This window comes from Gadus chalcogrammus, chromosome 9, assembly GCF_026213295.1.
Source record: "Gadus chalcogrammus isolate NIFS_2021 chromosome 9, NIFS_Gcha_1.0, whole genome shotgun sequence".
NCBI lineage: Eukaryota > Metazoa > Chordata > Actinopteri > Gadiformes > Gadidae > Gadus > Gadus chalcogrammus.
The window spans coordinates 12,780,324-12,797,873 of record NC_079420.1 but is presented as its reverse complement, the minus strand read 5'-3'; the positions used below and the strand labels follow the sequence as shown (position 1 = coordinate 12,797,873).

Below are 17,550 nucleotides of genomic sequence, written 5' to 3'. Positions count from 1 at the left end.
CCTACCTGCAAAGATTAAAAAAACGGTGTTGTGAAACGTTATAATGTTATTATAACCAGTTAACGAAGCGACTTATTGTACATTACCCAGATATTTGGAGAGTCGAAAGGTTTTAGATTCCTCCGGCTCAGTTCTGCAACTCGTAGAACTGTCTAGGAAAGTGTGTGACGTGTGCGACATTTAATAACAAGTTACATCTTGGGTTATTTTTTTAAAAAGTACTTTTATTTACCGCCAACATACATTGTCAATAGGATTGTATGGCGAGCATCAACTAACTATTTGGCCAGTCGGGGCATTTCGCTCGGGCCTTAGTATCTTTAATAATCTCGCGGTCGGTGTCGGGTGTCAAACAAGACTTAAACCACAGTAAAATGTGTATATATGCATTTAAGACACGTTGTTGGTAGATTCATAACATATCTCCATATTCATAACATATTCCCACATTCCCTTACATTTGCTTATGTATCTTTCACTATATTTCAAAAACTTTTCATAAACGGGTCTAGTCTGCGACCTTCGAGCAATACATCCCAAAATCTGGGCTACCCTTTGGTGTTGTGATTCTATGATTTGGATTTCGTTTATCTGAGTGGATTAAAGCCGTTTCCCAGCATGTCTGAGAGATGGATGAAATTATTATGCTTTGAATTTATTTTTACTAAACTGCAGCCATACTGCCAGAGCGCAGAAGATACTGCACTCTTCCAGGGCTTTTAATTTGTGGTAGACCATATCTCAAAAATATAGCAATATTTTATTAGAACAAACAACTAGCATACATTTTACTGATTGGTCGGTCCAGTTTTGCATTACTCTTTGAAGCAGCTTTACACACGACTCCGATTTAAAATATGCTTAAAAATCACACTGGGCTGTGAGAGCTCATTTTGGATTCACCAGCAATATAATTGATCAGGCTGTAATATTTCACAGCATACATTTTCACTGTCCAATGCGTCCTAATAATTAAATTTATCAGTGACATTTCTTTATTACATTAACAAAAAAACGTTGAAAAGCAGAAACCTTTATAGTTCATACCTCACAGCTGCAGAGTACACACACACAAACACACAAGCACACACACACACACACCCACACAAACACACACACACACACACACACACACACACACACACACACACACACACACACACACACACACACACACACACACACACACACACACACACACACACACACCTCACAAACAAAAACAGACATACCTTTGTGTTTAATCAAGGAGCAACATCAACTTAAGACTATACGAGAGTTAATAAAGTGACAATAGACTTGCACTAAAATGTTAGATAAAGAATATAGGTCTACAATTAGAAATAGCTCAATATTCCCTCCAGATCAGGAGGATATGTGATTATTTGGTATGGTTCTGCCTTTCAAAATACATAGCTTTCCAAATGTGTGTTTATCGCCTAGCATGAACAATGTACAATTTAAAACGCATGCAATTTTATTTAGCAATAAGATCATTTCCCTCACGGGACACAGCAAACTAGAGTGAAGCCTATTTTACAAGCTATCAAGGCGAACAAATCAAGTATGATGGGATGAGTGTTGGGGATAGACGTTAATTTGCTGTTATGGTCAGAGGCGAATAACTGACATAGTCCCTCATAGTCCATAGTCCAGTAAGTTTTACATTTGATGTTCTAAGAATGTTGGGAGAAGGGATCACACATTGCACCTCATGAAAATATTAGGCACACTTCACACATGCTGTCGAAAGCAGTGGAGTAGTGTAACGTCTACTCAAGCAGACCAAGCAAACATCACATCTCTTTGTGAAAATGTGTGTGTGTGTGTGTGTGTGTGTGTGTGTGTGTGTGTGTGTGTGTGTGTGTGTGTGTGTGTGTGTGTGTGTGTGTGTGTGTGTGTGTGTGTGTGTGTGTGTGTGTGTGTGTGTGTGTGTGTGTGTGTGTGTGAGACGTGTGTGTGTGTGTGCGCGCGCGCGCGCGCGTGCGTAGGTGCGTAGGTGTTGAAGTACTGGCCAAGCACGGATTGAATCAGCCAAAGCCTGATATTCTGTGAGTGCACATATATCAAGAAGTATACTTGATACTTGCAGCAAACATAAAAATGGCATTATGAGAGGCTCCACCTGGTTCCTTTGGTACCGAAACACCTGCCAAGCGATTATCTGAAGTTGTGAACACTTTCGGCACAAGTTGCACTTCCTGTTCTATTCACCGAACGTGAATGACTACGCTAGATCGGTGATCTTGAACGCATCCTGCTACAAAGGCTGATATTTGTTTAATTTGTCAACTCTTGTTTGATCACTCTCTATGCACCTCACAGGTGGAAACGTGCAAACAAACAAAATGATTTCCCTTATTACATGACTCAACACGGTCAGATCCCCCGGGTTGGATCCGCAAATATCATTGAAGCCAGAGCGCCACAGTGTCCGAAATACTGTGAATTACCTTGCGGGAACAATTAACAATATATTATAAACAATGGGTGGGTTATGTCAAATTGCCTACCCTTAGGCTTACAGGCTGGGATTAATGTTGTAAAATGAAATGTGTGTCAGGTGGAGTGGGGTCGTATGCTTAAGATATCATCAAGTATATATTCTGCTTTGTCTCTGTTTTGTGCTGGTGTGGAACAGAAACACTGTGCTGCTGTTTGGATACCATGTAGTCAGAGCACAAGGATGAGGGAAGGAATAAAACGGAAAGAAAGAAAGAAAAAAAGAAAGAAAGGAAAGAAAGGGAGATTGTTGTACTTACTGGGAAAGAAGAAGAGAGAAAAATTGTAAGGAGGTTGATTTCAATGGAATGAGAGTAGAAGGAATTAAAAGATATAAAGAAATGAGTGTGGAAGATGGAAAGTTTGGCGTGTATGGAGCAGGGCATGGGAAGGCAAGAAAGAAGAGGAAGTTAGTTCTAATCTAGACCACCTTATTTCTCCAAGTCCACTCATGCATACTGGCTAATTGCATTTCTATGTGCGGCGTGCGTGCCATGCACATTCTTCTTGTCCCAACTGGGGAGGTGAAGAGAAAATCTCTTCCTCCCTCCACATATTACCGGGAGGTTTCCAGGTTAGGCTTCTGCAAAGTACGACCACATATGTGTTTCTGTGCTTCTGTGTGTATGTCTGTGTGGTGGGGACATTAAACCCTGGTTTTTGTGTCACACTCCCATTGTCCCTTCTTGTATCCTTCTTGCACCCAGATGGTAAACCCCTTAAAATCCCTTAAGAATCCCTTGAACTCCTCCGCTGCTCATACACACGTGCATACACACACGCTTAAAAGGTGGGTTGATTTTCTTCTTTGTTTTATGGGTGACAGGCATTTTGGCCCTCATTTATCATTTTGTGGAAAATCTACGATGAAATTCACATTGGGCCTACATACGGCCTCCAGGTGTGGGACACAACATTCTTGTATTCCCGACCCTTATCTTGGAGCACAGAGAGCCTAACTGCACTACACATGATCTGTCATTTTCCACCCGAGTATAATATGCACTAAATAAAATAATTGACCCCATATGAGATCACACTATCCCACATATTAGGCCTTTAAAATATGACAGAATTATGACTTTTTGCTGTTGTGAGCGTAAAAAAAATCCTCACCTGCTACAGCACTCACTGTCTTAATGACAACTGTATACATTTTTCTGTATGTTCACGACTGTGAGGTGAAGCCAGGTGAGGTGACGTTTATTTCACTCTTACCATAGAATGTCTGAAATTCTGGATACACATAAATATGTGGACAAAATGCATTTTGTCCACATATGCCCACGAGCAAAAGCTCAGGAAAGTTGAAAAGTTATGAAAGCGACCATGATGGCTCTGTGAGTGTACGGTTACACTGGTCACAAATAGCCCATTTGCTTCCCAGTAGGTTATTGTAGAAAGACAACTCTACAAAATATGCAAGCGATTTTCATTCTTTAATTTATTGATCGGGCCCAGCTATGACCACAGACGTGCGTTGGCAGGCAGTGTGTCTTTGGGCCGAGGGTATTAAGAGTTGGCTCGGAGATGTGCCAAAATGTGTGCCAAGCTCACCACCGTGCCAGCCGGGCCTTCGCCACAAGGCTTCACCACAGGCCGCGTGTCAGTAGCTGGGGCTGCAGCCGCCTGCTTCCGACAGCTATTCTTATTATTCTTAAAGAGGGATTGATGTCAAGTAACTCTACCGGTGTCATTTACAGGTACTGCTGGTTGTATAAAAAGTTTTTTTTATATTGTTGTTGTGAATCTGAGATGATGTTAGATGTTGTAGAGTGGAAAAGCGACATAGTTGCAGATTTAAAATTAAGATGTGTAAGATAATTTACTAATATATATTTTTTCTTTTTTAAGTGAACTGATCTAGATATATCTGTATTCCATATCCTTTTACATTTCTGTTTCAAAAGTTTTTGTCTGTTCTAGGGTACAATCCTGTGTTTATTTATTGTGATAGTTATGGCACACTTGCCTTCCCTACACTACGGCCCCAGTTGTGCTAAACAATAACTTTCTGCATCTATAAGGAAGCAAACGACAAAAGAAGGGAAAAACCGGGATAAATCTAGGTAGATTTGAGAGGTGGAGGAGAGGTATTAAGAACTGTCACAGCTTTTGACACGGCTCTGTCTGGGGGTTTGGCTTCGGTTGCTGGTTGCTAATGATGGCAAACTCAATGAGTGGGAAGGGCCCTGACAAGACAAAAGGTGTTCGCAATGTTGTTGTTGTATTTTCAATTCTGCAGAGTAAATGTTAGCAACAGACAGAGGCACAGATTTAACACACGTCACAAGTTTACTTTTATTGAAAACTTGAGTAGAGGATAGAATAATCAGCAATGGCCAATCATATTGAGTGTGCCTTAAACCACACAAATTACATAATAACATAAGCTGTACTAGAAAGGAAGTTAATAGTGATCACAGCACTCACACTCCCTTTCTCTGAACTCATCCCTTTGTCTTGCTAACACATCAGAAGTAGAACAGTGGATGCAGTTGAAGTAGGAGAGATATAACATACACAGGGCAAGAAATGAGGTCCTCTAGTTCTTAATGTTATATGATCATTCTGTGACATTATATTGACCATCCATTTTGGGCAGTATATTGCCCAGTAGCACTTCAAGGAGCTAAACCTGACCAAAAGGTTCCCCCCCGTCTGCTGTCTCCCCAGGCTCGCCTCTCCTGCTGTTTGCCAACCGCCGCGACGTGCGTCTGGTGGACGCGCAGGGCGTGAGGGGTGAGTCGGCGGTGGTGGTGGGCGACCTCGAGGACGCGGCGGCGGTGGACTTCCTGTACTCCGAGGGCCTGATCTTCTGGACCGACGTCAGCGAGGAGGCCATCAAACAGACCCACTGGAACCAATCGACCAACTGTAAGGCCGCCCCACTTATCCCGATTTTTTCAAGGATGTCTCTTCTAATTCAAGCATCTTTACTTATTCACTCTGCTCCACTATTCATCTCCACTAAGTCACTCTGTAAGGTTGCTCCACTTAATCATTAATTTTCACTTATTCACTCTGTAAGGCGAATGTAGCCCCCTCCTCACTTATTCAGTCTGTAAGGCACACTAGCAGCCCCATCCTCACTTATTCAGTCTGTAAGGCACACTGTAGCCCCCTCCTCACTTATTCAGTCTGTAAGGCACACTGTAGCAGCCCCATCCTCACTTATTCAGTCTGTAAGGCACACTGTAGCCCCCTCCTCACTTATTCAGTCTGTAAGGCACACTGTAGCAGCCCCATCCTCACTTATTCAGTCTGTAAGGCACACTGTAGCCCCCTCCTCACTTATTCAGTCTGTAAGGCACACTGTAGCCCCCTCCTCACTTATTCAGTCTGTAAGGCACACTGTAGCCCCCTCCTCACTTATTCACTCCGTAATGCTGCTCAACCCCCATCTTCACTTATTCACTCTGTGAGGCTGCTCCACCTCCATCTCCACTTATTCACTCTGTGAGGCTGCTCCACCTCCATCTTCACTTATTCACTCTGTGAGGCTGCTCCAGACCCCTCCTACCTTATTCACTCTGTGAGGCTGCTCCAGACCCCTCCTACCTTATTCACTCTGTGAGGCTGCTCCAGACCCCTCCTAACTTATTCACTCTGTGAGGCTGCTCCAGACCCCTCCTAACTTATTCACTCTGTGAGGCTGCTCCAGACCCCTCCTAACTTATTCACTCTGTGAGGCTGCTCCAGACCCCTCCTACCTTATTCACTCTGTGAGGCTGCTCCAGACCCCTCCTAACTTATTCACTCTGTGAGGCTGCTCCAGACCCCTCCTAACTTATTCACTCTGTGAGGCTGCTCCATACCCCTCCTAACTTATTCACTCTGAGGCTGCTCCACCTCCATCTCCACTTATTCACTCTGTGAGGCTGCTCCAGACCCCTCCTACCTTATTCACTCTGTGAGGCTGCTCCAGACCCCTCCTACCTTATTCACTCTGTGAGGCTGCTCCAGACCCCTCCTAACTTATTCACTCTGTGAGGCTGCTCCAGACCCCTCCTAACTTATTCACTCTGTGAGGCTGCTCCATACCCCTCCTAACTTATTCACTCTGAGGCTGCTCCACCTCCATCTCCACTTATTCACTCTGTGAGGCTGCTCCAGACCCCTCCTACCTTATTCACTCTGTGAGGCTGCTCCAGACCCCTCCTAACTTATTCACTCTGTGAGGCTGCTCCAGACCCCTCCTAACTTATTCACTCTGTGAGGCTGCTCCATACCCCTCCTAACTTATTCACTCTGAGGCTGCTCCACCTCCATCTTCCCTTCACTATTTTAATGGTAACAGATGTTTTAGAGAAGCCAGGAGATTGGTTACAATAGTCAAATCACCCAGACTGGTATGTTATTTTAACTACAGACAGACACTTAATCATAAATAGTTCAATCATTATATGCTGTTGATAACTGTTAATGTTAAATCGTATAGCTGGCCATGTACCTATTTGCATTTCTCAGATAATGTATCAAAAGGTGAATGGTTCCCATTCAACACACATCCAGTTTCTTTTTGTTGTATTATAGACTGGTGCAAACTGTGTGTTTGCTCACCGGACCAGATCAAAGTGTGATGGTTGTGCACAACTCTGACACAACCTTTACATGTTCTTGTACGCCAAAGTAAATATCGGAAAAGAACAATGAATGTTTGGTCCGGACCTTTCAATATACTATTTATGTGAACATTTGAATAACTTCGCTACAAGCTTATTGTTCCGCAGTGCAGTGTGGGAACGTATCAAGCTTCTTTTTATTTTGCTATGAAGTTTATCAAAGACACATTTTTATGATCAAACGTGGCATCCTAAGATATCATTTAGGGTAATAACTGTGAGTCTATTTATTTTGCATTAGTTATGGCCTAGAGTATTATTAAACATAATTAAATCTACTGGTTGATTCAAGGTTGATACATCAGAGTCCCTGCTGTGTTAGCGCTGCATACAGGCACATTGGGCCAGCTGATTACTCTCATCAGACTGTAGCTTTGGTCTGTGCCTGTAATAAAATCTAAATGGCTGGTTTAAGAGCTTTCCGAATGCAGGATCTTCGCCTTGCAAATTCCTTTGATGTGTTTAACAATGGCACACATGCAGCTGTTTGCCTTGATTGTTCCTGTGTTCACTCTCACTGCCCCATGTGTTAATCTGGTCTCTCTTTCACTCTCACTGCCCCACGTGTTCATCTGGTCTCTCTTTCACTCTCACTGCCCCACGTGTTCATCTGGTCTCTCTTTCTGTCTCACTGCACCAAGTGTTCATCTGGTCTCTCTTTCACTCTCACTGCCTCACATTTTCATCTGGTCTCTCTTTCTGTCTCACTGCCCCGTGTGTTCATCTGGTCTCTCTTTCACTCTCACTGCCTCACATTTTCATCTGGTCTCATTTTCACTCTCACTGCTGCAAGTGTTCATTTGGTCTCTCTTTCACTCTCACTGCCCCACATGTTCATCTGGTCTCTCTTTTCTCCCTGAAGCGTTTAAAGAAGCACTCGGGACAGGCCAGACTGCTGTTGTATCAGGATTGGATAGTCCGGACGGCCTGGCGTGTGATTGGCTGGGCAGGAAGCTTTATTGGACGGACTCAGAAACCAATCGGATTGAAGTGGCCAATCTGGATGGAAGTTCCAGGAAAGTCCTGTTTTGGCAAGACCTGGACCAGCCGAGGGCCATAGCTCTGAACCCAGCCCATCGGTAAACAGGAACTCGTTGACGTGTCTGCGTGCTCTCTCCACCATGGTCCTTCTTTCTTCCATGAAATTATTACAAATAATCCATAGCAATGGAACAAACACATGCCCAATGATAGAGATGAGGTAAAGTGGGTGTAAGAATTTGCGACCTCAGAATATTCCTTAGCTCCAGTCTCAGCAGATCGATCTATTGTTGCGTTAGGCCAGAAGGTAAATTAACTAGAGGAATGTCATATATTTACCATCCTTTGACCTTTAAAAGCCAATAAAAGTTGTGTGTGTTTCTTGGAAATTCTGCCACTGATTAACAGCCGCGTAAAACAGGTTGTGAGCTCATGTTGAACTGTTATTATCTTATTAAGGCCTTAGGTTTTGCAATTGTTGTTTCAACCACACTTGCCACACTCATGCAAGCACACACACACACACACACACACACACACACACACACACACACACACACACACACACACACACACACACACACACACACACACACACACACACACACACACACACACACACACACACACACACACACACACACACACACACACACACACATTTGTACTTCAAGCAGTCTCGTAAACTTGGATTACTTATTTTATGTATTCCCTTTACCTGTATTGAAGGTTAACCCCTTTAAAGAAGGATAAAGAAAAACAATCTCCTTTAGTGCAATCTCTTTTCATAATATATTTGACGCACATCAAAAATTTCAGAAATGTGCTTTCCAAACATTCCATGGATGTTAAGAAGATGTCTCTTATGTGTTTCAGCTCAATGTACTGGACGGACTGGGGGGAGGACCCCAGGATCGAGAGGGCAGGGATGGATGGCAGCAACAGGTACTGGGATCAAGACCTGACTGGAGAAACCAGTTGTTGGGACTGGTTTGTTGTTGGGAGTTTTTTCTTCCGGCCAGGACTCCCTGCTCATGCCACCATGTGCTGGTGGCATGGTGGTCAATTAATGCTTTGAAACTGACACTCTGCTTGGATTGTTTTGTTCTTCCTTTCTCAGGGAAGTGATTGTGGTGAGAGAGATATACTGGCCCAATGGGCTGACCATTGACTTGGTGGAGCAGAAGCTGTATTGGGCCGATGCAAAGCTCAGCTTCATCCACAAAGCTAACCTAGATGGATCTGCACGGTACGATTCTCTCTGCTGCTCTGTTTCTGACATGAAATGTGCGCCTTCTGATGGGGATCCAACATGGGTTGTTCTCGTAGTTCTCAAGTTCTCAGGTTCTTCGGAAAACAAGATATAAGAGTCATAGGTATTTAGCAAAAAGCAAAGCTATTCTTTCATTTGAAATAAGAAAAATATACACACACACACGCATGCAAACACAGACACAAATGTTCACTAAATCGGTAGTGTGAGTCTGACATTACGACGGAAAGAGAGAGATGGTGGTGGGGGTAGCTATCCAAACCAAAAACATATGGAGGCCCCAATCATAACATACGCTGGCCCATTGCACAGCCCCTTACCATTTCTATCTCTCTCTCACTTCCAAATTAGTCTTTGGAAGTGAGCTTTTCAGCCCTATTTTCAAGAGTTACAACATGTCTCTATAGTTGTTTTGAAAGGCAGTTAGCAGACATGCCAGGGAGCCACTGGTCAAGGTTCACTGGGATCACTTTGGACCCACCCTACCTTTCCTTTTGGTGTATTTAAACGTTTAAACGTAAGATGTTTTCAAAGTAAGTACATGGCAAATAGGCTGAACGATAGTAACATAATAACCACCATCTTTGTGGAGAATTCTGCAATAAATCGACAGAAATTGTAAAAGTATATAGAATTGATGGTACACACATATACAAACCCAGAACATGCTGCCAGACAGTTCAGAGAAGACATACATCCATGTTGACTGCAGTTCTGTATTTTTCAAAAGGCATCAAGTACTACAAATAATACAAGACAGTAAAATGAAAGAACACAAATACCCATTCATCTTGACCTGTATTTGCATGCGCATAGACATTTACTAAATCTACAAAAAAATGAAGTTACCGAGGTACTATCAAAGGTCAAGTAAATATCAGGTAATCTGGGGACATTCCACATCATGTGTATGACTATGTGCCCCCTCCCCCCCATGCAGTGAGCCGGTGGTGGAGGGCACCCTGACCCACCCGTTCGCCCTGACGCTGTCTGGGGAGACCTTGTACTGGACGGACTGGCAGACACGCTCCATCCACGCCTGCAACAAGCACAACGGGGCGGAGGCCCGCGAGATACTCAATGGCATCTACTCTCCCATGGACATCCAAGTGCTGGGACCCCAGAGACAGCCCTACAGTACGTTGTGTGTGTGTGTGTGTGTGTGTGTGTGTGTGTGTGTGTGTGTGTGTGTGTGTGTGTGTGTGTGTGTGTTCCTGTGCTGCATTTCTTACACCAGAGAACATTGGGGAGCGACCGATCCTCCAGCACCACGTGGCTTTCTGTTTAGTAGAGTTCAGGGGACAGTAAAACACTCCGTCTCCAATGTTGTGAATATGTGAAGCCTTTTAAGAATGCATTTTTTTACTCATGGCTGATTTAGAAAACTTGGATTTTCCATTGTTGTTTACTTCTAAATACATTTTTTCAATCTATTTGTCTCTCTCTCTCTCTCTCTCTCTCTCTCTCTCTCTCTCTCTCTCTCTCTCTCTCTCTCTCTCTCTCTCTCTCTCTCTCTCTCTCTCTCTCTCTCTCTCTCTCTCTCTCTCTCTCTCTCTCTCTCTCTCTCTCTCTCTCTCTCTCCATACCTTTTCTCTGTCTTCACCCCCTGCCCCAACACCCTTCTAGTTCATACTCCATGCAGTGACCTAAACGGTGGCTGTAGCCACCTCTGCCTGCTGTCTCCAGTTGAGCCCTTCCACAGCTGTGCTTGCCCCACGGGAGTGCAGCTCAGACAGGATGGAAAAACGTGCAAACCCGGTACGTACAATCACAGCAACCCCTCCCCCATGCCAGCATTAATGCTTGGACAATGCTCACGCACATGTGACAATATGTATAAGAAGCCACGGAGAAAAAATCTCACACAAACTAGCACCCATAAACCCACGGAGGCAAACTGGGGATGGGACTAAATCACATACGTTCTTTTCAATTGATGATCTATCTAGTGTCAATTGAATTTAGGTGAGCTAAAGATGGGGTGTGTTAAATTTCTAATTTATGATGAGCTGACCTTCCATTTAGCCCCTCCCTAGAATGGCCACTGTCCAATCCTACGTTAGCAACCGTAACTAGGTGCAGGAGGCATGCCGAGCTTTCAGAAATAAAACGGTATCTTGACTGGCCCTGCTGTGAGAGAACATTAATGTTGCTGTATATATTTGTCCTGCACGTGAACTGTCATGCTGTGTGTCTGTGAACCCTGCGTTGGGGCTGCGGAACCTTTCCCTTGCTTTGAATGCCCACCACATATCACATATCTCCACCGACAAATGGAATTGTGTTGTAGCTCTCAAATGCATATTCTAGGGCTTTCTTTCTAATTATTCCAGAAATGTGATTTTATTTCCTTTGGAATATTTGGTGCTGATATTGTGGAAAACACAATATTCACTTTCTTCCACATTAACAAAGGGGGGCGGGACTTAGCGAAGGTTGAATTACTTTTACGTCATATTGCAACATGTGTCTTTATTTATTCTTGTGCATAGGTTAGTAATGTATAGTGTTGTAATGTCTGTGTTATGAGCAGCACATGTTTGCCCCCACAGTGTTTCTAACTTATGAGTTGTTAAATAAGTGCCGTAATCCAAAACTGACACAAACTGATCAGCAGCCATATTGATCCCACAGTAATTAAACAATTAGACGGTTTTCTGTCTGGCTGACAAAAGCATGTGTGTGTGTGTGTGTGTTTCTTATAGGCTATGTGAGTGTATTGTGTTTGAATGAGCGATGTAGTCCACTCCGAAAGCTGCTGTTGACAATTAACGCAACAATACCCCATTGTTGTAAAATGGGGTGTGTGTGTGTGCTGTTTAAGTGTGTGAATGACAATGAGCAAAACCCAGGCCTCTTAATTTGTTGTGCTTGGCTGGTTAAATTGAAGGCATTTGTTATTGTGGGGGCAGGTGTGTGTCTGTGTGTGTGTGTGTGTGTGTGTGTGTGTGTGTGTGTGTGTGTGTGTGTGTGTGTGTGTGTGTGTGTGTGTGTGTGTGTGTGTGTGTGTGTGTGTGTGTGTGTGTGTGTGTGTGTGTGTGTGTGTGTGTGTGTGTGTGTGTGTGTGTGTGTGTGTGTGTGTGTGTGTGTGTGTGTGTGTTTGTGTGTTGGGGGCTTCTTAATTCTCAAGTTGAGTGAAGCGAGGAGAAGATCACAGCCAATGCTCCTCCCACTTTCTTTGCCTTCCACTTCCCTCTCTCGCAATGTTCATTTATTCCGCCCTCGGTCCACTGGCTCTGTTTAAAGACGGCAGCATTCTGTCTATGTCACATCTGATTGGCATCAGGAATGCCCATTTCTGATTGGTTAGCTGGGCTGCATCTGCTCCTACTAACATTCAAAGCGTGAGTTTTTCCTCACACTCCTGGTGTCCATGGGGGAAGGGAGTTGGAGATAGACGGAGGTAGATATATTAGCTGGCTAGTGAAGTCTGGAGACAACAAAGACAAGAAAGGCTGGGGAGAAAGTACTTTGAACCAAATGATATATAACATAGTCAGAGCCAATACAAAGGCTAAAGCTGTGTGTGTGTGTGTGTTGTGATATAATTGGTCCCTCTAAATCAGACCGAGCGGCAAAACAAAAGAACCTCCAGAGGGTTCTCGGGAAGGTTGTTTTTGTGCTTTGATTGGCCAGGACAAAAAAACAAATCTTTACGCTCAAACCCGTGAAACTCTCTCTCCAACCCCCTTTTCACTTCGCCATGGGGGGCTGCAAGCCTTCCAGTAGGCTACTCAATTTTGTCCTTAAGTTGAACTGTTTTAAGACATAAAACAGAATGTCCACCAGACCCAAGCCTATGTCACGCCTGCCTGGAGCCTTCAGTAATTCTTTGGTAGTGTTTGCTTTTTATTGCGTTTGTATTGGCATTAATATGTGCACATTTTTGTAGGATAGACTACGCCGGCTATGCCCAAAATAATTACTTGTTAAAGCTGTACTATATATATATATATTTACTATAATCATTGCAAGCATAACTTTTGTTGAAAGGATTAGAAATGATGTATATAATTATGAATAATATGAAAACCCAGCGGTCTAAGGGAGCAGCTTGGGCAAAGGAAAGGAACTTGCCTCCCTTGGCCTCCACCCTCATGCCCTCATTAAAGGATTCAGCTGGGGTCCAGATCCTCCAGCCATGGATCTCCATGAATCCAAGATGTTACTTCATCCTTACGGAGAGTACATTTAGAATTGGTCAACATGACGCTGAAGTCGTTTTATAGTGTGCATTCCCCAGCTTATCAGGAGACGAGGCACGAGGCATGTTTTAACCAGCTGTCGCTGATCACGCTCTGTGTCCAGGAGCGGAGCAGGTTCTGCTGCTGGCCCGGAGGACCGACCTGAGGAGGATCTCACTCGACCTGCCCGACTTCACTGACATCGTGCTACAGGTACTCAAACATGTGCACACTCATACACACATACGCACGCACGCACACACATACGGACGGACGCACGCACGCACACACACACGCACACACACACACACACACTATAATATGTGAAAGTTGAGTAGGGTTAGTAGGGTTAACAACTGCTGAAGGACTTGGAACAGGGCATAATGCTTCCCAGTGTGTGAGCAGCAGCAAACGCACATCCACACACTCCCTTGACCGGGCTGTCTCCTGCCCCCAGGTCGAGGACATCCGGCACGCCATCGCCATCGACTACGACCCCGTGGACGGCCACGTGTACTGGACCGACGACGAGGTCAAGGCCATCCGGCGCTCCCGCATCGACGGGAGTGACGCCGTCACCCTGGTCAACACGGAGCTCGACCACCCCGACGGCATCGCCGTGGACTGGGTGGCCCGCAACCTGTACTGGACCGACACGGGCACGGACCGGATCGAGGTACAGGCCGGGCTCCGACATCGACCCGCGGCTGTTGCTTTGCACGTCATACCGTGATCTCACATGCGTCTCAACCTGTGCCGTCCACAGGTAACGAGGCTCAACGGAACCTCCCGCAAGATCCTGATCTCCGAAAACCTGGACGAACCGCGAGCGATAGTCCTGGACCCCGTCAGCGGGTGAGCGTGTGCGCTCGCCTCGGATGGGTTCCTCTGTGTATTGAGTGCAGGTGTTCTGAGGATGTATCCCCCCTCCACGCCTACACATACACATTTCTAACCACTCTTCCTCTGTGTTCCTCTAGCTTCATGTACTGGACGGACTGGGGCGAGCGACCCCAGATAGAGAGAGCCAACCTGGACGGGTCGGAGCGTCTGGTGCTGCTCAACACGTCTCTGGGCTGGCCCAACGGGCTGGCCATCGACCACGCCGCTGGGAAGCTGTACTGGGGGGACGCCAAGACGGACAAGATAGAGGTACGCTCGTGCTGGGCCGGGCCTTGTTTGCACTCATTTACACTCTCTTTCCTTTCTGGTTCCAATGGCTGCACTCATACCAGGCGTCCTGAATGTCCCTCCAGGATAAGGTCACCTTAGTGGGGTTTTCCTCACGGCCCAATGGTTGTGAGGTACTTGTGAATACAATCCCAGTCCCACCGCATTGTTACCACCGCGTTGTTTACCACGCAGCAGCGAGGGCAAGTGGGCCCGCATTCTAGAGATGCAGTGGTCACGGATCACCGGCTGAACGCTCACCATTTAAAAGTGCTGATCTCTGTCTATCTCTCTGTCTTCCTGGCACCTCCCTTCTCCCGGCTCTGCACCTCCCACTCCCTCATGATCTGTTAAAGGCTGGAAAGACAAATGTTAATGGCCCCTTTTGTGGAGATTCTCCCTGTTATTGTTGCTGCAATGGTTTGAGCAGAAGATGAAGAAGTATGCATTACTTCGGCCTGTGTGTGTGTGCATGTGTGTGTGTGTTGTTTCATGTTCAAAGGAAAGGTTCATATTGAAGTCATGCAGGCGTGAGTGTGGGTTTCAAAGTCCATCTGTTGTGAAGCTGAAGGCGTGTTGTCATTGACTGAGATGGCTCCGATAGTTGGGAACCTCATAGGCTTTGTTAAATATCCAAGAGCACGCAATGATGGTCACATGCATTTTAAAAATGAAAAAGTTTTCAAATGGATAATTATTTAATGCATAAATATTTGCTGCTGATGCCAGCAAGAAACTAAATGGCATCAACCACTTAACATTGTAAGGAATGATAAATGACTGACATGCAGGCCTATTTCTCATTTAATCAGTGGATTGTGAGGTTCTTTCACAGCCATTCTCCCCTCCTTGTTCCCCTCTTGTTCTGTTTTCAACTCTCTTTTTAGTTTTTTTCTTAAGAAATCTGACTCTTCAATTGCCACCTCCCTCACCCCCAAACTCCACCCCTCCCACCTCAAAACCTCCTCCACCCCACTTCATGGTGAAAGAAAATAGCTTCTGAAGTCGCCGCACTCAGACCACCTCCTTTGAAAAGCTGTGTGTATGTGAGCCCGCTTGTGTGTGTGTGTGTGTGTGTGTGTGTGTGTGTGTGTGTGTGTGTGTGTGTGTGTGTGTGTGTGTGTGTGTGTGTGTGTGTGTGTGTGTGTGTGTGTGTGTGTGTGTGTGTGTGTGTGTGTGTGTGTGTGTGTGTGTCTGAGAGAGAGCTTGTGTGTGTATGTCTCTGTTGGCCACTTTGATGGATGTATTGCCTTCTTTATGCGCACACACACCCACACACACACACACACAAAATGTCTGCTTTGTTGTGCGATTATGCAGATTTATTGCACATGGCACATTCATTCACTCGGCAGAGCAATAAGGTATTTTGTCATGTATTTTTATCTGTCTGTATGTCTGTCCAGCTTGACATCTGATACATTATCTGTATTTTTATTATATAGACAGAAGTTTGGAATTCATAGAACAACCATTACTATTATGGTTGTCCTTTACTGCTGTTGGTCTGTGAAATCTATTAAATCAACTACAGGAGTGAAATTGAATTGCCCCCACACATTGCATCGGTACATGTATGAGAACATCTACTTAGCAAACCATCCTTTTTAGGAGGTTTTAGATATCCTACTTCCTGCTACAGTACTCTTGACATTCTTTCAACACCCCCTAGAAACAACAGCAGGTGGCCTGGCAGAGATTGTGTAGATGAGAGTCTATCAATAAAGATTTAAATTAGAGCCATCATCTGGAGTTCATTGTCCCCTTTTTGCGCCATGAAAGACGATGAATGACATTGCTCTCCAAAACCTTAGGGCCTCCTTTTAAAACCCTGTCCTCCATAATGATGAGACCCAGGAGCCGATATAAGGACAGTATACACCTACACATACCATTCTCACACAAACACACACGCACACACACAGACACACATACAAAAACAGTTGGGCAGAAACTGAAGTGACCTGTCTTGTTCCCCCCCACACACACACACACACGCACGTTTTGGCAAGCTGACAAAAAGGATTTAGTCCAGCCTGTTGTTGTCATTATAAGTGTATTAACCTTTTAAAAAAAAAGCTTGTGTGCATGTGTGCATGTGCGCTTGTGTGAGATTGTGTGTAGGTAAGGCCCTCAGGGTGGAAAAAAGCCCCAAAACACCTTGTCATTGCTCAGAGTTTCCACTGTCTCCTGCCATTTCACTCCTGCTTTCTCCTTCCCGCTGGAAGAAAACACAAAGCAGTGTCTGTAGCTCTCATTTAGACATCAGCTCTCTCGCTCCTCGTTTCCTCGTGTGCAGTGGGAAGATGTTGCTTCGTGAGACTACTGCTTGCTGCACATTTTCTTTCCCCTTTTCATTGGGCCGTTGACATTCAACATTGCTTGATTGTCTTTTCTGCTATGTAAACACAACTTGGTTCACATTGAAACTGTAGTGGCTGTAACACAACTCGGACCACACACAGAGACAATATTAACAGTTCCACAGCAGACTAAACAAGCATCTTCACAAACAATGTTTTTTTGGTTATGAGTACACAAATACGTATACGAGTTTGAATAGATTCCAAGCTAGGAATTGGAGCGTACTGTTAGAGTTGGATGAGTCAACAGTAAAATCTGATCCTGGAGTTTTATCTGGCCAATGTTGCTTGCTTCTTGCCTTTGTGAAATGAGGGGAAGGGGTCACTTGCGGTTATTTGGGAGGTTCATATTGCATTTACTTAATTACTCACATTTTCAATAATGGTAAAAGCATATGTTTGACTAAACAAATAAGAATCGATTCAATTTGAATATCAATTTACTGCAAGTT

General features: G+C 44.6%; 1 protein-coding gene across 2 annotated transcripts in view; it reads left to right on the top strand.

Annotated features, from left to right (window-relative positions):
- The window catches only part of lrp5 (low density lipoprotein receptor-related protein 5), a 38,154-nt gene that overhangs the window by 398 nt on the left and 20,206 nt on the right, over positions 1–17,550 (top strand). For both annotated transcript variants that reach the window (XM_056599539.1, XM_056599538.1), the window contains exons 2-11: positions 5,179–5,379; positions 7,990–8,206; positions 8,985–9,053; positions 9,229–9,357; positions 10,322–10,518; positions 11,008–11,139; positions 13,690–13,778; positions 14,023–14,241; positions 14,332–14,420; positions 14,546–14,717. In XM_056599539.1, coding sequence (XP_056455514.1) covers positions 5,179–5,379; positions 7,990–8,206; positions 8,985–9,053; positions 9,229–9,357; positions 10,322–10,518; positions 11,008–11,139; positions 13,690–13,778; positions 14,023–14,241; positions 14,332–14,420; positions 14,546–14,717 — 1,514 coding nt within the window. The remainder of the gene's footprint in view (positions 1–5,178; positions 5,380–7,989; positions 8,207–8,984; positions 9,054–9,228; positions 9,358–10,321; positions 10,519–11,007; positions 11,140–13,689; positions 13,779–14,022; positions 14,242–14,331; positions 14,421–14,545; positions 14,718–17,550) is intronic.